The sequence below is a fragment of the Toxorhynchites rutilus genome, chromosome 3 (genome assembly GCF_029784135.1).
Source record: "Toxorhynchites rutilus septentrionalis strain SRP chromosome 3, ASM2978413v1, whole genome shotgun sequence".
Taxonomy (NCBI): Eukaryota; Metazoa; Arthropoda; class Insecta; order Diptera; family Culicidae; genus Toxorhynchites; species Toxorhynchites rutilus.
Genome location: NC_073746.1, coordinates 206,616,054 through 206,640,349, shown reverse-complemented (window position 1 = coordinate 206,640,349; position 24,296 = coordinate 206,616,054). Strand labels below are relative to the sequence as shown.

Here is a 24,296-nt window from a genome sequence, read left to right as displayed (position 1 = left end):
TGCAGCTACCAGCGTTTAAATGCAAAGCGCTGCTCATCAACCGACATCTTCAAGAGGTCGACTCGATGCCATTTTATAATTTCATCCGAACTCGATCAAATCCTCAGATAGCAAATATGCCTTGTCTAAGAGAAATAGTGAAACAAGTACCCCTCCTTCCACTTTCACTCCAACAAAACCCATCCAGTGAGCTGATCCACCGTTTCTTTATTGAGAAAACAGAACTTCCAAGAGTGAAAAAAAATTACCCAGCAACGAATTGGCGTCGAGTGTGGAGAAATATATCGTCGACAGGACTATCCTCGAGCCAAAGAAGCTCAATGTACCTTTTCGTGAATGAAAAAGTGGAACACCGAAGACTGTTGAACATCATGCAGCGTGCAGATGGATCTAACTGCCTTCACTGTAATACGGCAGTGGAGACTATTGCCCACAAGTATAGTGAGTGCCCGCGTGTGGCAGCAGCGTGGACCTTCATTCAACGAAAGTTATCTACCGCACTTGGCGGTTGGCAGAGACCATCATTCGATGAAGTGATGCGTCCAACACTAAAAAATATTGAACACAATAGACGGAAAATGTTCCTAAAAATAACAATAAATTATGTTAATTTCGTGAATAAGGCTGACAATAACGTTGATGTGAATGCGTTAAACTTCTATTTAATCATAAATGAATAAGGTTTTATTTTTAAAAAGCTGAAATAATTATTGTATGAAAAAAAAACATGAAATAAACAAAACTATGACTATCAAAAAAAAAAATAAAAAAAAAATCTTATATTGATGTGCCACGGAGTCGCCCCCAGTCGAAGAGACTCTTCAATATTGGGTACCTCCATGCTCGATCAAATGCCTTACTTACATCAAGTGATGCCACATCTGCTTGGTGATCTTTCGCGATAACGTCATGTACAATAGCCTCTAATGCTTCGAGGTGATCTTCTGTGCATTTTCCCGCACGAAAAGCGAACTGTCTTGGATCTAGCAGCTTATTAGACTCTAAGGTATTTAAGCGCCCATTTACTATTCTCTCTAGAACTCTTTTTTTCATAGGTTGAAAATTTTTTAGAACATGTTGGTTTTTGTCTGGGTTCGGAGTGAAACTATCAAATCTTCTTTCTATCAATTGGGAATGTTCACGCTGGATCATACCTCACTAAAAGTTTTCTATAAAACTTTTTTTCCAAGGTAGGACAGGTCCCCAACATGGGATAGCTAATCACATCTGGTCCTGCAGAGCCTTGGTTAGCTCTACTGAGTGCCCACTCAAAATCGATCATGGAAAATATCTGTTGAAATCAAGCTCCAAGTCAGAGTTGAAGTCAAAGGATTCAGCTTTTCTGGTTTGGAAAAGACTCTCATAGTTGTGGTTGGAGGGGACTTTGACAAAATGTTCTCCAAATGCTTCTGCTATTGTTTTGTGGTCAATAGTATATTGACCATTAATAAGGTGATTACATTGTTTTTATTTCTCTTTTTACCACTTAGTCTTCCAATTTTGCTATATAACTCTGTCGTGGACGTTTGAGGATTGATTTCTTCAACAAACTTGGCTCAATTGTCCTGTTTGACTTTGAAAATGGCAGATTTATCTTCGCTACAAGCCTTCTAGAATTCTTTCAACAGAATAGGTGTAAAATTTAGTTTTGGGAGGGGCAGATGTACTGCTACCAGAAACGGATGACTGCAGCCTCATTTTGTGAAAAAAATGGTCAATTTCCGTGTTGGATTTCATTTTTGTGTTGTTGGCTTCGATTGTGAGTTCTTTGTTTATTTGTTTAGTTTTTTTGTGGGGTTTTTAAGTGTTTTCTTGTCGGAGTCTTTTTAGCTGGCTATTGTCCGTTATCAATTATAGGTTGTCGTTTGTTTTTTGTACGTTTTCTATTTATAATTATTGTATGTTCTTCCGGTCGTTCGATGCAATTTTCTGTGTCTAGGTTTTCGCGTTGGCTTTCCGTATCCATTTCGGTTAGCGATTCACACAGCAAGTCTATTTTTTGTTAAGGTTTGTAATCAATTTCTTGAGAACCTCGATCTCGCGATTTTTCGTTTCAAATTGTTTCTTGAAATTGTTCTCAGTTTTGTTTTGGGTAATTATTTGCTGCGCTACTCCTGCATAAGTGGTGTTACCACTTTTTACTTTAAAGGAGAGCCCTTTAACGATATGAAGCCGTTGGACTTAGTTCTCGTCTTGGTATCGCTGACACTTTCTATTAAAAGAACCGTGGTCAGTTTTCTTGCATCCCAAGCAAAAATTTGTCTTCTCGCACTTTTTATTTTTGTCTATTTCATGTTCATCGCCAGAAGTGCCTCAAAGCGGTTCCTTCCTTGGGCATCGAAGTTTTGTGTGACCAATTTTCCAGCATTTATGGCACATCATCAGGAATGTATGGACGTGTTGGTACATTCATCGGTCCGAATTTGATGTATTCTGGTGCTACAGTTCCCATAACTGTGAGGATTAAAGTTGGTAGAGGAATAACACTTTCATTTTTTGAGTTCTTTTTCGTCATTCTGTAATTTTTTATGTTACGTTTTGATCACTTAGACACTCCATAAGGTCGTTTTCAGATTTCTGAATGGTTTCCCAGCATGTTATTCCGAACATTCCGACACATTTTCCGAAATTCAGAGTTCGGTGGAAATCACTATTAATTTTTGTTCCATCGATCAACGTCTTTAAATCAAGGAGAATGTCAATTTGTTTGGTTTCCTCACTTTTAACACATATGGAGAACTGTTGTTTTGAGTGTGGGCGTTTTCAATTTCACCATTCAATTGACTTCCGTACTATAAACGGATTTTTTGGGAGAGTGGAAGGTTGCACTGCTTGAAATAAAAGGAAGTGTGCCTGCCCGAACTCACAGTTTGGGCCTATCCAGCGTGGAGCTGTACAGGTATAATTATAACTTTTTTCTATTCTTGTCCGGTGGTACCGTTTCACCTTTACTCTTCGCCTCCATAGTGACGGCCGGGATTAGTAACCGGGTTATTAGAATGAATGTATAACTTTTTCACCAAGTAAGAGAAAAGAAAAATAGTCGCTTACCGTTTGCTTGTCGGTTAAAAGATCAGTGATAACTGTGGTCACCGATTACTCACCGCAGAAACACTTTAAATTAAGCGCAAATAAACCACTAGATCTCAGGAAAGGCCTCAACTAGCATTACATTTCGCCTGGATCAGCCAGCAATTTCTTTTAATTTTCTTTTTCACTTCTATATTTCTTTTAATTAATATATATTCCCTGTATTATTATTTAAAATTAAACTTAGCCTTAATACAGGCTTTTACAACACTCTTTTCCACACTCTCACTTTACAACCCCACGAAGAGCAGTTTTGGCGGGAAAATTGTCACCTGAAAATAAAAAGATAAGAAGAAATCGTTAGTGGGTAGAACTTGAATCAAGTAACACCCTTGAAATTATATTCTGCTGTTATTGTGTTGCTTCTTTTATTTGGTACCATTTGAGGAGCACAAATTGAACCCATCTAAACGTGGGAATTAGGGTGTTTTGATAATGCTTTTCATTTTCAATTATCCATCTAAAAAAACATTTTTCTTTGTTGTGATAGACGCATAGAAATATTTCTAATCAATTGAAGCAAAAATCTATGCGATCTATTAAGAAATGGTCGAGTTAGAAGCGTTTGAAATTTTTTATTATTTCTCACATGTTAAGTGTTTAGATTTTCATTTTACCCCTCATATAGTCCTGTTAGAGTACTACTACTATTTCGGACATGGTCAAAACTAACATTAACTATTCTGAACCAATTGTCATTTTTTCAACAATACAACGAATAAATGAAAAACATGAAGAAAATATACTCTATTTGATTGAGTCACGTAAATAGATTATTGGAAAACACAACAACCAGAAGTGATAACAAAATAAATGTATATAAACACATGAATCCATTTCCGAATAAGAAATTTTGAATCCGTCATCAGTATTCTGTTGAGAATGGAAGAGAAGGAATAAGTCATATGCGATAAGAAACGATTCGAAGATGATGCCTCACCGCCCAATCGTGAGTAGTCAGTATATTATAAACTTTTAGCCGCTACAAACGGTTGCAACCGTCAGTTCGATTGCACAATTTAAGCCATTCAAGATGTCGGAAGTGATTGAAATGATCATGATACTCATTATAGTGACTTTGTGTTTTCTAATGATTCCGTTCAATCTACAACCCAACACGGTGATAGAAGCACGGAAGAAGTTCGACACCTTCATCCGGCTTTACGGAAAACCTTATCGATATAATGTGCGCGAGTACGAGCATCGTTTTCAGATATTTCGATCTTCGCTGAACAAAATAGCAACGTTAAATGCTCACCGCGCTGAGAATGATACTGCCATTTACGGTATCACACAGTATGCCGATCTTACGGACCAGGAGTTTCTGCAACTAAAACTGGCCGATTTGAAACAAAGCCAGACGCTCGATAAATTCATCATAGAATCGAAAAGCTCGGAAATGAAGGATGACATCATATTCTCACGAGCTAAACGAGCAGCACTTAAAATACCGGAAAATTTACCAAAAGTTGTTGATTGGTGGGCATGTCTAGCATTATCAAAAATGTTGTATAAAATAGTTGTTCGTCTTCTGAATTTCAGGCGAGAAAAGGGTGTCGTAGCACCTGTCAAATCTCAAGGAGCATGTGGTGCATGCTGGGCTTTCAGTGTCGTTGACACGATCGCATCGATAACCGCTATCAAGAGACAGCAGAATGTTACCGATTTGTGTGTCGAACAAGTGATCAACTGCGCTGGCAATGACAACTTCGGATGTGATGGTGGTGATACGTGTCGTTTGCTAGAGTGGTTAAGGAGCAACAATCATAAGCTCACCACGCAGAAGGAATGTCGAACTGTTTTGTCGTTGGAAAATGGTACAACATGTCTGTTCGGGAAAGCTTTAAAAGGAGAGTTCATGACAGTGGAGAAATACACGTGTGCAAGGTACGTTGAAAAAATTAAATGTCTTTTGACTTCATCGTTTCATCGATTCTGAAGGAGCAACGGTACTGCCAGCCTTTGCCCTTGAAACTATGTTGATCACTATTCTGCACAAAAGCCTTCGTGCACTTCCTGGACGCGGCAAACAAATTATACCTGAATTCCAGTCCTGTACCACCCTTCTTGAATATGCCCTTGATAATTGTCCAGTAACGTTCAATTGGTCGCAGTTGGGGGCAATTTGATGGGTTGATGTCTTTTTAGAAGTATATGATATTGTTTTCTACTGGAGAGTAGATTTGGAGTAACGAGCCATTTGCCAAATCTGGCCAGAATAAAAAAAAAATCGATTCTGACGAAGTTTTTGGAAAAGAAGTTCAATGGAAACTGAATCAAACGCACCTTTGATATCTAGAAACACTGATGCTATTTGCTGCTCACTACACAAGGCGAACCTCTGATGGAAGAAGCACAAGACAATCATTATTTATTTATTTATTTATTTATTATTCACCATCTTCGACAACGTTGTACAGACTGTTTACTTATATAATAAATTAATTTAAACTTCTTATTTTAACACTAAATACAGTTTTGGTAAAAGTAAAATCAAACTCCTCACAAACATCATTAAACGATCGCAAACACAAACAAAAACAATTATTAAAACCATAGATCGTTCTGTGGGAAGGTATTAGAAACAATGGAGAATTCCGAAATCGGTGAGGAGGAATATTCCACGGAACCTGCTGTAGCAGTTCGGGGCAATCCACGTTGTCTGTTATGAGGTCGAAGATGAAAAGTCGCTGTAGTTTCTTACGCCTGTCAGATAGGGTTTCAAAATTGATCAGCTTGCAGCGGTCAGCATAGCTGGGAAGGTTGACTGGGTCATTCCATGGGAGCTGACGCAAGGCATACCGCATGAAACTTCTCTGAATCCGCTCTATTGCAAGCATTTGCGTAACTTGGAATGGAGACCAAACCGGAGAAGCATATTCCAAAATGCTGCGAACCAGTGAGCAGTACAGCGTTTTGAGGCAATACGCATCGGTGAAACCTGAGGCATGACGACGAATAAAACCAAGTACAGTGTATGCTTTAGCGGTTGCGATACTTATGTGCTCGTTAAACTTCAATTTAGAGTCGATTGTTACTCCCAGATCACAAATAGAATTCACGCGTTCCAGGGAATCCAATCCCATATAATAATGATGACTAATGAAGTTTTTGCAGCGAGTGTATGAAATTGTTTTACATTTCTTACTGTTTACGCGCATACCGTTGTCACCGCACCAGATCAGTAGACGATTTATATCCTCTTGTATTGTGGCACAATCACTGATGGATGTAATCACGCGAAAAATTTTTAAATCATCGGCGAAACCAAGTTTGGATGACGAAAGCATGTCATACAGGTCGTTGATATACATGATGAATATCAGTGGGCCCAGGACACTCCCTTGAGGCACACTAGATGGAATGTTGAATGTCCTAGAGCGCACGGAATTCACCTTGCGGGCTGATAAATAAGAGTGCAGCCATTCAGTAACCCAATTCGGAAATCCTAAGTGATTCAATTTGTTAATGATGAGGTTGTGCAGCACTGATTTCGCGAAATCTACATATACCGAGTCCACTTGCTGCTTAAATTCTAACAGTCGTGATATTGCTGACATATAACACATAAGATTTGTTGTTGTAGAACGTCGTTTCATGGAACCGTGTTGGCTGTTAGAGATCATCGACGAAACAACTCTGTACAAAACTGCGTAAATCAGTTTTCGAACATTTTACTTAGGCTGCATAGTATTGAAATACCACGGTAATTGTTCACACAACAGTAACTTCCGGATTTATGAATGATATTTCACATGCCAGTGGGAATACTTGCGGTGAGCGGAATACTGAAGTGAGCGGTTAAAAATCGCAGCGATAGGCATCGAGAGTGAAGCGGCACAATTCTTCAACAGCACAGGAGACAGATTATCTGTTCCGGGACCTTTCTTCGAATCGATGCCTTCGAGAGCTTTTCGAACATCGTCTTGAAAAAACTGGATGCGTGGAAGATGAATGTTGTGCGGAGTAACATACTCAAAGCAGTTTTGTCGTTGAACGGGTGACGCCTTACTGAACACGCTCTCAAAGATTCCATCTAAGTTTACAGAGCCAGGGATCCTCTTGCCAGCTTTCAGGTGCTTGATGTAATCCCAGAAGCGAGAAGGATCCTGTTTGACGGTAGTCTGAATTCTATGCAAATAGTTTTCATGCGTTGCAGAAAGAATGACTTTATATTTCAACTGAATCTCGCGAATGTTGTTTTGTCTGCTACATTTTTCGTATGGAAATATCGGTTGCGTGCTTCTCGGAGATGGTTGCGGAGTTTCCGCAGCTCGGGAGTCCACCAAGATTTGTTGAAAACAGATACAGAAGCTCGTTTTTTCCGAGGTACGTGACGATTGATAACGTCTTAGAGTAATTCGTAGGAAGCTGTTAACATCTGGTCTGCTGTATCGCAATTCGGGAGTCTATCCCACTCAACACCAGTAAAGGGTGTGTCACATCAAATTGCATCACGGAAAAAACGCTGTAGAAATTCGCCCAGTAGACCGATCCTTTTGAAAATTTTAGACAGTAAAATAAAAACTATTAAACAACTTTTGGCATTTTCTTTTTATTCATACTTCGAACCCAAGCCCGTATGCTCGCACCTTCCTCTTTACCCCGTCCATAAGGTTCTGTACAACGTCAGGTTGTAGGTGTTTTTGAACAGAAATCCATTTTCTCTTGAAGTCCGCCTCCGATTTGACAACTTTTGGGTTCTTCCGGAGGGCCTGCTTCATAATCGCCCAATATTTCTCTATTGGGCGAATCTCCGGCGCGTTGGGCGGGTTCATTTCCTTTGGCACGAAGGTGACCCCGTTGGCGTCGTACCACTCCAACACGTCCTTTGAATAGTGGCACGAAGCGAGATCCGGCCAGAAGATGGTCGGGCCCTCGTGCTGCTTCAATAGTGGTAGTAAGCGCTTCTGTAGGCACTCCTTAAGGTAAACCTGCCCGATTACCGTGCCGGTCATCACGAAGGGGGCGCTCCGCTTTCCGCAAGAGCAGATCGCTTGCCACACCATGTACTTTTTGGCAAAACTTGGATAGTTTCTGCTTGCGAATCTCCTCCGGAACGCTGAATTTGTCCTCTGCGGAGAAGAACAACAGGCCCGGCAGCTGACGAAAGTCCGCTTTGACGTAGGTTTCGTCTTCCATTACCAGGCAATGCGGCTTCGTCAGCATTTCGGTGTACAGCTTCCGGGCTCGCGTCTTCCCCACCATGTTTTGCCTTTCGTCGCGGTTAGGAGCCTTCTGAAGCTTGTATGTTCGCAGGCCCTCCCGCTGCTTGGTCCGCTGGACGAATGAACTTGACAAATTCAGCTTATTGGCGACATCCCGGACCGAACTTCTCGGATCACGTCTAAACTGCTTAACTACGCGCTTGTGATCTTTTTCACTGACGGAGCATCCATTTTTGCCGTTCTTCACCTTCCGGTCGATGGTTAGGTTCTCGAAGTATCGTTTTAGTACTCTGCTGACAGTGGATTGGACGATTCCCAGCGTCTTACCGATGTCCCGATGTGACAACTCCGGATTCTCGAAATGAGTGCACAGGATTAATTCACGATGCTCTTTTTCGTTCGACGACATTTTTCCAAATTAAGAAAAATTGACAGTGAAGCATGGCCAACGTGATCTATACACTCTTATCTGATTATAAGCAAAAGCTGAAGATATAATTCCTAAAAATTAAATTTCTACAGCGTTTTTTCTGTGATGCAATTTGATGTGACACACCCTTTAAGAACAGAATTCAAAAAGTCAAAGTCACATATTGAATAGTTAAGTTTGGTACATCTATCCTGCTCGTCCATTAATTTTTGTGTGTCATTCTCGTCAAGTAGTAAAATGAAAGGTGCGTGGTGGTCATCGGGAGTTAACAATGGAGCTGGCGGTCTGATCATGTCAAGATACTCAGAAAGGTTGGTGAATACTAAGTCAAGAAGTCTGGCATTTGTGTTGATAAAACAATTAATCTGCCTTAATCCATTCGCAAACATTGCTTCAATAGAATTTATCTCTGTTTTAGTCGACGCGTTTGAGGGAATGTAACCATTGATGTCCTGTCGAGATGCCATCGTAGATTAGGCAGATTGAAATCACCGATCGACAAGATTAAGTCTGATTCCGAAAGACGATCAACTACTGTTTGCACTGCACTTGCGTGAGCAGTATATAACTCGCTGCTCGAATTTGGTGGGAGATAGATGGAAACGACGTAGAGAAAACGAAGCTGAGATTTTATCCGAACTGCGAATTATTCAAGTACTTCACTGTTGGTCATCAAAACAGGCTCACACACTAGATAGTTTTTGACAGCAATTAGAACCCCACCACCCCGCGAGTGACGACTGGTGAAATCATTACGATCGCAGCGGAAGAAAGCGTAATCGGATGAGATTTTTTTCGATTGGAGTATAGCGGCTAGAAACGACGGACGTTACTGGGCGAGAAGTGTTCCAAACATTTGAATACTTGCCTGAAATGACGTTTTTGAAGACCCCATTACTCGAACTCAGGACCAGAATGACTGTTGATTGCTGGCATAATTGGCTCGACTGGGATGAGGTGGTTTGGGGCTTCACTAAAGCTGTCAGGCGTGCAGCCCGGTGAAGTTGATCCAGTCATCATTCTCTCACAGTGACCTGCATCGGTGATATAGTGTGTTCTATTGCTGCGTCGTTTGTAGTACGATGTGATTGCTGGTTCGGGGTTTTTTGCGGTTCCCAAAAATTTCCATTTATCCGGTTATCCGTTCCTTCGCCTCTACTAAGCTCGAACTGCGAAGGCGAGTGAAGATGGTTAGATTCAACCCAGCTGTCTAAACGATGGAGAATCATTTTTTTTTAGTAATTTGCGAATGCAATTTAAGAATTATAACAATTATAATCAGACACAGGTTTATCAGGTTACAGAATAGCTATAACTTTAATTTGTCGCCACTTATGCGGAACAAAATTCTGCTCAAGAAAAACATCGAACAGTTTCAACAAACATTTCTTCGCATTATCAGATAGATTTTTCAACAAATTAAATTTGATCTTATCCGACCCCGGAGTTGTGTTATTGCATGAAAGAACGGCAAGAGAAAATTCAGTCATACTGAACGGCGACTCAAGTGTCTCCATCGTGGTCGTCTCCATATTTTGAACCGTAAAATCATCTGGAGAGAGTCTAAGACCCTAATTTAAGCATCAGAGGGTTCGTTTCCCTCCATTTAAAAAGATGAGTAACAAAATTTCATCAATCCATCATGAAATGACTGAACAATAAGCGTTTGGAATTGGACGATTTTTACGATGTGCTCGATTTTTGATTTTCAATTTGTACCCCAATATGTTCCCGAAAGACGTAATCCTACTTCAAAAATATACAAATAAAATAATCTATATATATAAAAATGGATTTCTGTCTGTCTGTCTGATTCTGATAGACATAAAAATTGGTATGTCGGGGCTTTTGGGGCCGGAGAAGGTTCTTACCATAGTTCGGGACCCCTCCCCCTCGCTAAGGTGGAGGGGGGGGGGGTTATCTGCCGAACAAATGAAACACAAATTTCAAATGTTATTTGCAAGTGGTTAAAAAATCTTGAACGGGAATTGTGTCTGAATACAATCTGTTATATTAATGATGAGTTTTGATAGGAACACTAGGAATCTTATAGTAAAAGGTAAATTCAACGATCGGGTCGATTAGAAGATCAATCAATGAACGGTTCGTCGATTGGTTTAGTAAGAAACCGTGAATGTTTGAAGGTTATGATAACAAAAATCGAATTTTGGACGGGACGAAGTTTGCCGGATCAGCTAGTATAAAGTAAACCAAGGAGAACGCTTCCGCGCAGTCATGCAGTTGAAACGAGTTCATTTCATCCGAAATCACATCTCCCCATCCACTCTATCCACCCGGAAACAACTTCTATGCCATTCTCGCTACCCACGCTCGAAAAAGATGCTCAATGCGAATAGTCATGGATTCTATGCAACTCAACGATTCCATTGCTAGTCTCGTAGCGTAAATGAAGCAGCGTAACGATCTTCTCCTATTCTTCTTTGTGTACCGAGAATGGCTACGCTCAGTTATGGTTAGAAATAGTTGCATCGTTAGTCTGCAACACGAAGAGAATATTTTATTTGTTGCTTCGCTTCAAGGGGTAACGACAACTTTTATTTTCATTAGATTCATAGTTTTAGAAGGTTTATCTGATCTATTATTTACTTTATGTTTTTGAAAAGATTAACAAAATATAATACCTATTGAAAAACAATAAAATCAATGATGTTTTGCCTCATTTCAGTTTAGTGGATCGTGAGGACTTGATGCTGCGATATCTGGCAAACCATGGCCCAATCGTAGCGGCAGTGAACGCCATCTCCTGGCAATACTACCTAGGTGGAGTTATACAGTACCACTGTGACGGCAGCTTCGAGGAACTTAATCACGCGGTGGAGATCATAGGCTACAATCTGGAATCGAACATCCCTTACTATCTGGTTAAGAACTCTTGGGGACCTAGATTTGGTGACCACGGGTTTATCAAGATTCAGATAGGGAAAAACTTGTGCGGGATCGCCAATCGAGTTTCTATAATTGATTTGATCTAGAAAAAAAACCAGTTTGAATATACATTCTTGTGTCGCTGATTTATTTTATTTAGAATTTCTTAGTTTGTTGTATAATATGTTCTCGTGTTATATACATTAAAATGCTATCCGTATCTTCTTGATCATGTCAGTCCACGTTCTATTGTGTATCTGCCAGGTGTGTGTCAGGTTATTTTTTGTTGTTCAGAATATACTTTTTACAAATATGAATTGTGATGCGACTAAAAGAAAGAAAATTGCGTCCCATTTCGGTTGGCTTTGCTTCTATTTTAAATATCGTTTGTGTAACATTATCAACTATGGTAATGAGTTTTTGTGAATCTTTCGAACGAAGCTCGTCAAAAGTCCAAACAGCAATCAGCAACAATATCATTGTCACGCAGTCGCTCGATGCAGATTTTTTGTCGTTTCTAAAATGTAGCGCTAAGTTCAGTGTATGTCAACGCAAGCTGGAAAACTGTTTATGACTATCTTGAGATTTTTTTTGTACAAAACAAATTGAAGTTTACGATTGCTAGAAAAGGCACTCCCTAAGACCAGAAATCAAAAATTCGAAGAAAACTGTATGGCATTTTTAACACGATGTATATGTTTTGGTGCTCAGATGTCTGAAAAATGTTTTCCATGTACAATTTGATTATAGCAAGGCGGTACAGGCATACTCGATTTCTAATTGTATAAAATTTTCTAATAGTATAAATGCTTTCATATCACGAATGTGACAAAGGCAACCAATTGCTGTTTGAACAAACGAGAAAAATTTGTGAAATTGTTTACATGAGTATATAATAATGTTGAGCGAATGGATAATCCTTACTGAAACAAACGTGGTTTTCCTTAGTTTTTGTTGGAGATAATGAAGTAATTGAAAATTACGCTAACCCTTTTTGTGTCAATACTCTCTCAATATCGAACGCAATGAACATGTCGTGAAAATTTGCTACGCAAGTGGAATTTTCTCTTATTATAAATCTATATACGGTGCATTTAACCTATCGATCAGTGGTTTAAGGCGAAACTTGTTTTCTGTACAAAAAATTGATTCTGGTATTACGAAATGCGTGTATTAATTAGAGATCGGATGGGTGTACCTAGAAGTAACGATAATTTAGAGGAAAAAAAGGTTGATTTATTTGATAACATGACTACGAATGTAATCAGGACATTGTTTACTAGTGAATGCAACTAATAATCTCAAAATACTATCACACATGTTTGTTTTTTCATGTTTACAAAACTAGTTTAATGATATCTCTCGCCTGCCTCTATGCGTTCAATTACTGAATTTAAAACCCCTATTTACTATTATTTCGTTCCTAACGAGTTTCGTTATAAAAGTCTTTATTTACACACTACTCTCCTTGAACTGCACTCAAATAAAGACTCCCCTTTTTGATAATCATTCTTTTTCTTCTACCAACTTATCGGAGCCGCGTCATGAAACCATTGGTAAACGGAATTACGGCTTAGCACAGAATAGACTAAATTTTTCCGCAATTGCTTACGAAAACCGAGAGGTTGTCTTCGTGAAGGAGTGAATCAAAAGCATCTAAATTGAACCACTTTCGTTTTTTTAGAACTAATGATTGCTATGAAATCAGTCTCGTATAAATGTAAATAATACATTTCCCACTTTTTTTTGAAGGGATGTTTTGAAAGCGTATTATGACTAGATAAAAAGCTGACGAAGTCGAACTATATAATCATTTGTGGATATGAAATTCGAATGAATTATTGTATAAAATACGTCAAGAAACTATTGATTGCCACGTGCTGTGTTGAATTATTCTTCTCAGTTGTAATAAACTTATCAGGGTTTTCTCTTGCCTACTGTAAATAATATGTTCGATTCATTTTGCCTGTTTGTCTACATACAGTTTCAATTGAATTTATAAAAATACCCAAGCAAGTGTTATCTTTGAAAGGTTTTCTCAAAGTGATTAGGAAGATTCCTGTTTTTGTTTTGCTTTAAAGTTGTCATACAAAAATGTCTCATTTTTTAGGTTCTCATGAGTGAGTTATCTTGATATTACAGAATCATACTCTCTAATTGCAAATGCCTTTTCATCGGTGATCAATGGAGATAACGTTATGTGTTACTCAAAATCATTTTCAAATCTTATGGATCTAAATGTTGTGTCTGAACCGAGTTGCGGAATACAAGTGGATCAATATGAACGCGATTCGCGGGTCAAGGTGAGTAACCAAGATAACAATAAAAAAAAATTAATAGAAAACAAATTGGAATTAACAGCTTGTTATATTTACATCGGCAGAATGTCATCATATACGATCGGTTTAACCACTTTCGACGATATCGCGATTTTAGCACCTCATCACGCAGGATTTTGAATATGGGTGTCCAAAATCATATTACTACTTTAGGCTTCCATCCTGCACAACTTTTTCAAAACAAAACGGATCAACGTGAAAGGTTTTCCAAACAAATTGCTGTTAAACGATTTAAGATATGCCTACTACGACCGCTGCTATAAAGTGTGTAGCATTATTAGTCAGATGTGATGCAACAATAAAATGTCACACGCAAAAGCACGCTCTCTCATGCGACTAAACGCTCCACGCTGCGAGCCAAGCTCAGCAGAATATCGATGTATACAAATAACAAACGCGATGAAGCGAGAAAGAAATTCCTCGCACTTGCACAAACACCATCCAGCAAGAGTAGCATGGAGCTGTACTCGTGCAAGAAAAGCGCAGTCTTGCTCTGTGACCATAGACGCGCGTTTTCTCCGAAAACAGAGATAGCAAATTTTAATGCGAAATTGTTCGTTCGGTGGTGATCCGGCCCAGCCTTTATTGCGGGCGGATTCATCAACTGCATAAGAAAATGTGTACATTCACAAAATCGCAGTGTGTTCCGTAATCCTACAATACGGGAAATTGCGGAAGTGGCTTGGGCAAACAATACAGTGTGAAATCACAGAAGTGGCTTGGACTAAACGTGGTGTTTTTGGTGGATGATCTATCGAGGTTCAGATTGGCGTTAGTGAGGTGTGCTGATAGTGTTCGTTGGAGCATTCGCTTAGCAGAAGTAATGTAGGTTTCACGCACACGCGATGCGCAATAGAGCATAGTGTCGTGGTGGATAATCGCGGAGCGCGGATGAATTGAATGGTAAAAGTCCGGCAATTTCCGGCGAGCGCAAAAGAGCATAGAATTAGTGAGTTGTGAGTTGAGAAAGCCAGGCAATCGTGCAAGAAGAGCGGGAAGTGAACTCACAAAGAAACAGTGTATTCGCAATAATTGAGTGGCAGCGATATAGCGAAGAAAGAAAGGAATCACGGATGAGGAATGTAAGGAGTGATGAAGAGGAGAGTAACTGCGGGAAGATTGCGACACAGAGAGAGGAAACCAGCAGTACCGCTGGCAAGGCAGCCCCCTGGAAGGAGAGCCACGACCACGCGGAACAACATCCAATAAAGCTGAATGCGAGTATGAGAGAGAGTGTATGTGTGTGCGTGTGACTTTTGTGGTGCTAATTCATACATGATGGCGGCTAGTGAGCTGGCCGTGTGAGGAGCGAAACATCTCACACGATGCTACTGTTCTCATGCGATGGTGATATTTCGTAACATGGCGCCCAACAAATCTCGAGCCTAAGTGTGCTGTTCGTGGTGATATGGAAGTTTTGAATTGTATAAACGATTCAAACGTTTAAAGTTCTAATTTTAGAAAACAATATTGAAAATGACGCGCCCATCCGCGCAAACGTAAGTTGATTCAGCAGCGACGATAAGAGGAAACCAATCACAACAGGGATCACCACTGAGTACACGTCAACCAGAAGATCAACCACCAGGCGCGCATCAACCAGCCGATTTGAGTGAGCCGAACGATTGCGGCAATGCGGGCAGACAGCATCGGGAAGAAAATTACAGTTTGCCAAGAGCGGAAAAATCCGGGGGTCAGAGATTCGATCTACTTCACAGTTTTGAGCCTCGTAGAGGGAGATCGTTGGAGGATAGAGTGAACGCTGCCGCACTACAGAGTGTGAACAACACGGCAAATTATGCAACCTCGCGAGGAGGCCGAATGAGGAATATCCACCCCCAACTTATGCTGCGCCAACTAACAGGCAACCGATGAGAGACCATTTCTACGACGATCGTGATTGGGTTACAAATTATCGGAGACCTGAACGAATGTAAACTAGCGGATGCAACTAAACGAAAGGAGATTGAGCAAAGCGATTCACAACTGGCCATTTCGCCATAAAGGCGAAAAAGATGGTACTCCATTGATCACCTTCCCACAGAGAGTGGAAATTTTCGCGCTATCAGAAACAGTATCTGAACTGGTGTTATTAAGAACCATTAAGCACCTGTTGCTAGACGATGCACTCACTTGGTACGGAAATGGGTATCTTACCGGTCAACTGGAGTCGTGGGAAGTTTTTAAAAAACATATAAGACATGAATTTCTCCCGAGCAGTTACACTTACATATTACGGGTAGAAGCATACCACCATCAAAAAGGAGATAACGAACCGTTCCACAAGTTTTATCAATACATTTCCACATTATTTAGCTATGTGGATCCATCGAGGAGTGAACAAGAGAAAATATTCATAATCAGGAAAAATGTTAACGCAACACACGCTTCGATAGCAGCAGCTCAACACGCAACGACGATGCTCCAGTTGATTAAAGCCTGCTAGGAATTAGATGAACTGATGAACTTTCAAGATGCACAGCGAAGTATTCCGTTACAACATGACGTTCTGTTAGAACCAACTCCACACCCGTGTTAAAAACCAATTCCAACCAATTCGAGAGAAAAGACGTCAGGCAGAATCAGCCACTTAACCGTGAGGAGAAAATATCAAACGGAAATAAATATTCAACGACAAACGAACGTCGTTCGCTGGAACTGTGATGAAAATGCACATCGTTCCATGGACTGCGTGAAACCGCAAGCTGCTACGGTTGCGGAAAGAAAGGTTTTTCGCTTCGTGTAGCTGTCCGACCTGTCGACAGCGTCCTGGAAACGCAACTGCAGCGAACCAATAACAGAGGGGCAGGTATCCTCGTACCATCTCAACCATTCCTCAATCTCTGGTGAATTTAACCAAATCAATTCGCTCATAATAAACCTGGAGAATGATAATCGACCCCATGCAATGGTACAAATAATGGGCAAACAGTTCACAACTCTGCTAGACAGCGGAGAAAACTACTCGAAACCATGTCGGTACTGTTGTTACCAACACTACCGGACTGTATCATCTTCGGGATGAATTTCTGGAACACATTCGGAGTGAAACCAGTATGCTGCTCGCTAGGGACAACGTACGATCAAGATACGAGAGAACCAGCTGATCTTACGAGACCACTTTCAGATGAACAAAGGCAAATTTTGAATAACGCAATAGAAAAATTTCCCGGTGCGGTTGAGGAGAATCAAACCTTAAAATACAACCAGTGCGCGTATTGTCCCCTTTTTCGTCAGTTGTACTTCTAGTGATACATTATTACATATCACGAACCCTCGTTTTATCGTTAAAAGGTTGTTGTCAATGTGAGCGTTGCTCGTGTTCCGCATTTCCTTTAATCTCAATAGATTATGGGCCCAGCTTTAAGGGCCGCGATTGCGGAAAAATGCATACAGTATAACACTTACATGACAAATACTATCATCACCAACCGTGCGCATATAACAGTCGCACAGCAAAGCGGCTGTCAGACTCACTTCCGTGGAGGAAGAATAGCGGCTTCATTCGTTCTCTTTTCTCTGGCATCGCTCGCATCGAACGGACGTGTTTGGGCTCCGCGTATCTGTGAGTTTTTCGTCACATGTAAAGTTGTACTTCGGGTGATAATTATCATATTAAATCCGATTCCAATTCCAGGTGAGAAGAAAACAGAAGATAGGAGAAAAGCGGCGCGACCGAAGGAGACCGTCACTTTTCATTCTAGATGAATTCACTGTCGTCAAAAGTGGTGCAGGATGTTGCCTTAACGGATGCAGAACGAAATCAAACCGTATGTCGTAAGGGTAACCAGAAGCAAAAAAATGTCTAGGAGAAAAACCGTGAGAATGAATGCCTGTGATGTTTTTACCGGTCTGAAAATCTGCACGCGTCATTTTAACGACAATGGTTTTGTGACAGGTGAGTTTCTGGACACGCACTGATACCTGAGACTCATTTTGTTATTTTATTCAATTCTTCTAGAGGAACAATTGTATCTTAGACCGAATGCCATACCCAGTCGCAGAGCAAGAAGCTCATTGAGCATTCTGAGCAAAAAAAAACCTTGAGGACGAGCTTCTTGCCAGCACATTTGATAGACCATTCTTACTTCCGGCGTCAAGTAAAACCCAAAAGCAACAGAATGTGTGCAGTTTATGGATGAAATTTACGCGCTGGTAATGTTTTTGCACATTTTTTCATGACAAACGGTATAAAGTTTGGATTTTCATATTGGGTAAAAAAAACGATCGTTGCATTATTGAGTAACGTTTGCCGTATATTTCTATGTTGCTTGCTACACATATCACACACAACAAAGCAACGCTCTCTCTTGCAAAATTAAATCCCGATCGCATGAGATATTGGCTAACGGAAGAAGCACAACCGAACATTGTGACGAGATAATGTTGGTGGCGAGTGTGGAGATCACCAACACATAAGCAAGCGAAAGCAAAGCCACGAATCACCATACGGAGAAAGGCTAGAAGTTAGTCGTGCGTATCTTCCAGTGAGGCATTACGAAAATTTGCGACAACGCTCCATTTTCATTCCTCTCGAGGATATGGATACGTACGACAAATTTTTGGAAATGCATTGCCTCATTCAACGATTATCAGACGATGGTACGTAAACGCTTAGCTTAGCTTAGCTCTGACGGTGCTCAAACAGAAAGCGACAGAAAGAAAAGAGTTGCTAGGATGTCTACTCATGGAAGAGATGGCGATTCGTCAACAGGTACAATGTAACCGACATATAAGCACCTTCTAAGGAATCGTCACCTCAAACACGTCGGATGAAAACATGACACCAGTTAAAAAGACCCTGGTATTCTTGGTCTCTGGGGTAGAAGAATCGTGGAAGGTTTCTGTAGGATACTTACTTATGGTGTGAAGGCTAAGGACAAGAAGAACTTAATAACAACAGTTCTTTAAAAACTGCACGAAGCAGGAGTAAACAAGGACGTACATAGGTACAAGGACGAACATAGCAACTGCCTACGCTCTGGGGTGCAACCTTTGGATTGATTTTGATCGACCGCTAAAAACCAGTTTTATTCACGTTTGCAGTTCATATGAAGTGTATATATTACAAGATATGGTACATATGATGAAACTGGTATGTAATACTCTTCACGCTAAAAAAGTTCTGCAGTCAAAGAACGGCGAGGTAAAATGGGAGTATATAGAAAAACTGAATGTATTTTTTGAGTCATATTGACCATCCAAACGCTGAGTAATGGTATCGCATCAGCACTGGAGTTTTTAATTTCCGAACCAGACAATATATACATTAGAGTGCCAATGAAAACTGTCATCTCGAATTTTCAAAGCGAACTTGATTAAAAATGTTGATTCTCACAAAAACTACCCTATGCAAAATATCAGCTCAATCGGACTTCATGTACTAGTGTCGCACAGTGGTCAGAATTTGAGTAAAAAAAATTTTGATGCCAAATGTCTTCAAATTGCGTCAAAAACGTCGAAATCTACTGTCATCTTTAAAATTTTTTATTGTCAAAAATCGACACTCGGATTTAGTCGTTTTTTCGCAATACAAGGCAAAACGAATGGTTTAGGGTGCCAATGAATCGTCACATCGATTTTTCATACGGGACTCCCTGCGAAATGTTGATTTGCACGATAAAATACCCTCTGCAAAATATTGGCTCATACGGACTTCAATTACTATTGTCGCAGATCTCGAAATTTTAGTTTTCTCAAAAAATCACCCAAAGGGGGAGTGAGGAAATTTGGGTTTCCGAAAAAAGTTTTTCGATGCCAAAAGTCTTATAATTGCATGAAACGTCGAGATTTACTGTTATCTCGAAAAAATGTTTTTGGTGATTTTTCGGTTTTCAAAAAACCCAAACCCCTTTGACACTAGTAAGTGAAGTCTGATTGAGCTGATATTTTGCATAGGGTAGTTTTTCGTGGGAACCAACATTTTTAACCAAGTTCGTTTTGAAAATTCGAGGGTCACTTTTTTCCCATACATCCATTGGCACTCTAATATATAGGGGTTGGGGAAAAAGAAATGTCGTATTTCTGATCCAATTTGACGCTTTATTTAACATACTTAAAATTATCCAATTTAAGTCAAATATGCGCCGTTTTGTTCGCAAACTAGTTGCCATTTAGAAGACAACTTCATGAGCAATTATGTTAGGACTTGCAAGGTTTGTAAAGCTAATGTTGTCACAGATGCACCGCTGGAAACCCTACCTACCGATGATGTGAATTCTGACAGGCAATAAGCAGTAATTAGCGATGCTACCATGACAACCATTTCCAACTTGTTAGTTTTACTCAAGGAAAGTGAAGTGGAAGGTAAAACGTAATGTCAGAATTGCCGTTCGGACGTATCCCGTAAGTTTGAACTTATTTACATAGATGGTATCTAAACATTGACTACAGTATCGCCGGCACGGTTGATTGCCGTTATGAACCAGCACAAAAAACAAAGCTGCAAATTATGCGCCAGTGGCGGTAACACGATTAAAGCATTCCCTGAATAAATCATATCACATCAGCCAAGCCAGCTGGCGGAAGCATATGCATAAAGGTTACTAGGTTACCATTTTCAACGACAACTGTTTATTTATTATACTGCTTCAAATACCTTCGACGAAATCAAATGTAACCATACCAACGTAAGTAATAACATAAACAAATCCAAACTTTTCGTCTTGCCATTCCTCATACGTCTTTTCTAAATAGTGTAAATTACGAGCCACCTGTTAACTCCACCATCTTGGTTTTACTAACTACTGGAAAGACTATTGAACAGAGCGGAAGTATTTCTTCAGAAAATATCGAGCAGAAGAATAGAAGCACTGTTGAAATGTAAGATTGCTTATTTGAATTGAAATTAAGCGAGTTTATATAAATATGTAATTGCAACTTAAAGCTATTCAAATACGAGTTTATACAATAAATTGCTATTAAGAGACGGTGCGAAGTTTTTTTTTTCCAATATCTAGAAAAGCACCAAACTTAACATTAATGCCCCAGATGGGAAATGCGAAACCTGCGAGATTTCCATGGAAGTAATATCGGTAGACTTTGTAGGTCCATTTACGAGATCCGAGAGGAGCAACACAGTATTCCTTGGTGGTGGTTGATTAGATAACCAAATATATCAAAACACACGCCATGCGGAATGCGGACTCAGTGGCAATAAGATTTATAGAAGAATAGAATTTCCTAAGCACTCCCGTCCAAGAATCATATTGTCCGACAATGTAAAGCAATTCCAAGCAGGTTTGTTCAAGTCATTCCTCACTAGGTACAACATCGTCCATATGAAAACAACATTTTATTGTCTGATATTGCGCACGGTGTCAATCGAGTTTTGATAATCTTTATTAGACCGCACATAAAAGAAGACCACAGAATTTGGGACGAAAGTCTTTCGGCGATAACGGCTGCAATCAACGAAACATGAAGTGACAAGCGTTAGTTCACAATTTGCAAATTATGGAAGAGACGTAATACTCAAGTTATTGGGCAACTTTTGGATCTTCCGAAGCGTTTAGGTTCTGTTAAACGTAGAGATCAGCCTTGTCAGCTGTGCAAAGAATGTACTATAGAATATCCAGAGCAATCACGAAAACTCGTTACAATCGACGTAAGCGTTTGGTAGACTTCAAGGTGGGATGTGTAGTATAGCGTAAAAACTTCTCACAGTCCTCAAAAAGCGACCGCGTGAATCGAAAACTGGATCCAAAAATCATTTCCGCCATGGTGAGAGAAAAACTGGGTGCAAACATCTACATGCTGGAAAAGGTAGTCACCGCAAAACATTGATGATATCATGCCAAGGACATCAAAGCGGACTAAACGTACACTGTTCAGCTATGTACACAGATTAGAGCCTATTAACAGCGAGTAAATACTCCTAAAACATCGTTCGTTGTTGGAATAATTCAACGTTGTCGAAGCGTGGTGAGCAAAAACACGATTGAACTACCTCCCCGCTTTGGCAAAACGAACAGGGACAATTAATCCTTCCATGTTTCAATACTCCGGTGCAGCCGCTGGCAAAGTCGACCCGCGTTGCGATTTTCCGATGAAAGCGAAAGAAATATGAGGGACAAGAGCCAGAGATCGGAAGGAACTGAGATCATTGGAATTGACTAGCTGAGAATAAAAAATAACACACCATACTCAACACAACACACGATCTCACGCAACATCCTCACTATACTCGAGCGAATCATTGGTGATGGAGGAGTATTACCAATACAACAACAGAAGGAAGAGAGAATGAGAAGCTGGCGAGTAGCGGATAGAAACGTCACTTCTGGCTGAACTACCGTTGCTAATGGTAGCATATAGTTGACGCTGGTGGAGTAAAAGATTTGTAATTCTTTTGGTTCAAACCTTATGAACGACTGACGGAGTCAGCGAATTTTTCGCTATTGGAGTTTGGAGCTTTTGCCGGATTACAGTGGTGCACTAACAATTATCGTGGAAGGGTTACTCCTGCAGCACGACCCAACGACTTGGCCACCCACGCCATATAGAGAGGATGAGATTAATAACACCGAACGCCTCAAAACGAAAAAAGCGCCTGACCCAGATGGAATCCCCAATGTAGCATTCCCTGATATGTTCAGGACAGCAATGCAGAAGTGTCTAGACGATTGCTACTTTCCGGATCCATGGAAGGTACAAAAACTAGTACTACTGCTCTTGGGAACCTTCTGGAGAGAATCATCCTCAATAGGCTGACGAAATGCACGGAGGGAGCTTGTTACGGACAGCTGAGGCTTATCGCGGATCGAGTTACAGATCCATAAGATAAGCAATATTTGAGATTATATTTAGAAAAGACCTCCAAGCGAGGTATAGAAACGTTTAGAAAGGACCAATGTAAGGCAATTAAAAGATGTAAGAGCTCAAGTGTTTTGTTAGGCTAGAAAACGCTTGTAGTTCGAAATTATTGCCGGTCATAAATTCAGAATGGACGAATATTTAAATAGCGTCCGGTAAACAATTTAATGCATGCATCATTTAGGATGCATTTTTATTACCCTTTTCCATCCCTAGCTGCGCTCAGCCAGATACACCAGCAGGGTGTAATAAAATAAAAGGATGTTATTTAGAGCGAAGGATGGAAAGGGGAAATCCAAGAATAAGATAGGCGCACCGACGAGGTGCTATAAACTTAAGGTATTTTCTTAGGGTAGTGCAGCCGTCTCAGACTGCACGTTACCATACGCTAGAAGAAGGGACAAGGAAGGTAGATGATCTAAACGAAACCGATATGTTATCGGTTTTCAAGAGAGAGAGAGGAGATGTTCCTCGTCAATCTTAGTTTAAGGAACCATGTATATATTGTGAAACTTTTGAATAAATTTTTTAGTATTGTAACAGAACTCACGCGAAAGCGTTAAAATTTTTCTTTCAATAAAGAAATTTTTCATGGTGGCTCCAGAGAGGAGCAGTGAAGATTTCCAAAGTGGAAAAAAGTGAAACTCGCGAACTCTTCTCGACAGTGGATGCGAGAAGTGATAATTCGCGAAAATTTATCGGCAGTGGATGCCAACAGTGTTAATCGCGAATAAAAAGTCTTTTTCAAAGTTAATTCGCGAACTATTCATCGGCAGTGGATGCCAACAGTGTTAATCGCGAATAAAAAGTCTTTTTCAAAGTTAATTCGCGAACTCTTCAAATAGCAGTGGATGCCAAAAGTGAAACTCTTCTCGGCAGTGGATGCGAGAAGTGATAATTCGCGAAAATTTATCGGCAGTGGATGCCAACAGTGTTAATCGCGAATAAAAAGTCTTTTTCAAAGTTAATTCGCGAACTCTTCAAATAGCAGTGGATGCCAAAAGTGAACTCTTCTCAGCAGTGGATGCGAGAAGTGATAATTCGCGAAAATTTATCGGCAGTGGATGCCAACAGTGTTAATCGCGAATAAAAAGTCTTTTTCAAAGATAATTTGCGAACTCTTCAATCGGCAGTGGATGCCAAAAGTGTTTCTTTCAACCGAAATAAACATTGTGAATTGATTAAGAAACCGGCAGTGGATGCCAAAAGTGTTCCTTTCAAACGGAGACAAATATAAGTGAATTAACCAGCAAAAACCTTAAGCAGCAGTAGACGCAGCAGCACCAGCAGTAGCACCACCAGAGGTGACAACAACATCCGAGCCAGAAGGCCTCCCAGGACAAGGAGAGAATCGCCCAAGCACCAACACGGAAAGACGGAGATAGGACCGGATCAACAAAAAAGGTGTGATTTTTCCATTTTAGTTTAGTCATGTCTTATCAATTCATTAGGAATAAGAATGGCAATTGCCGCTTGTGCAATGAGCCTGATTCTAGGGACGATTTAGTCGCGTGCGATGAATGTGACCGATGGTTCCATTTGACATGCGCCGGCCTAAATAAAAAACCT

General features: G+C 40.2%; 1 protein-coding gene across 1 annotated transcript; it reads left to right on the top strand.

Annotated features, from left to right (window-relative positions):
• Positions 1-4,045: 4,045 nt before the first annotated feature.
• LOC129775343 (cathepsin O-like) lies at positions 4,046-13,719 on the top strand. The gene is made up of 3 exons (XM_055779999.1): positions 4,046-4,569; positions 4,633-4,977; positions 11,375-13,719. The coding sequence occupies exons 1-3, from the start codon at positions 4,124-4,126 to the stop codon at positions 11,679-11,681; spliced, it is 1,098 nt and encodes a 365-aa protein (XP_055635974.1). The 5' UTR covers positions 4,046-4,123; the 3' UTR covers positions 11,682-13,719.
• The last annotated feature ends 10,577 nt before the right edge of the window (positions 13,720-24,296 follow it).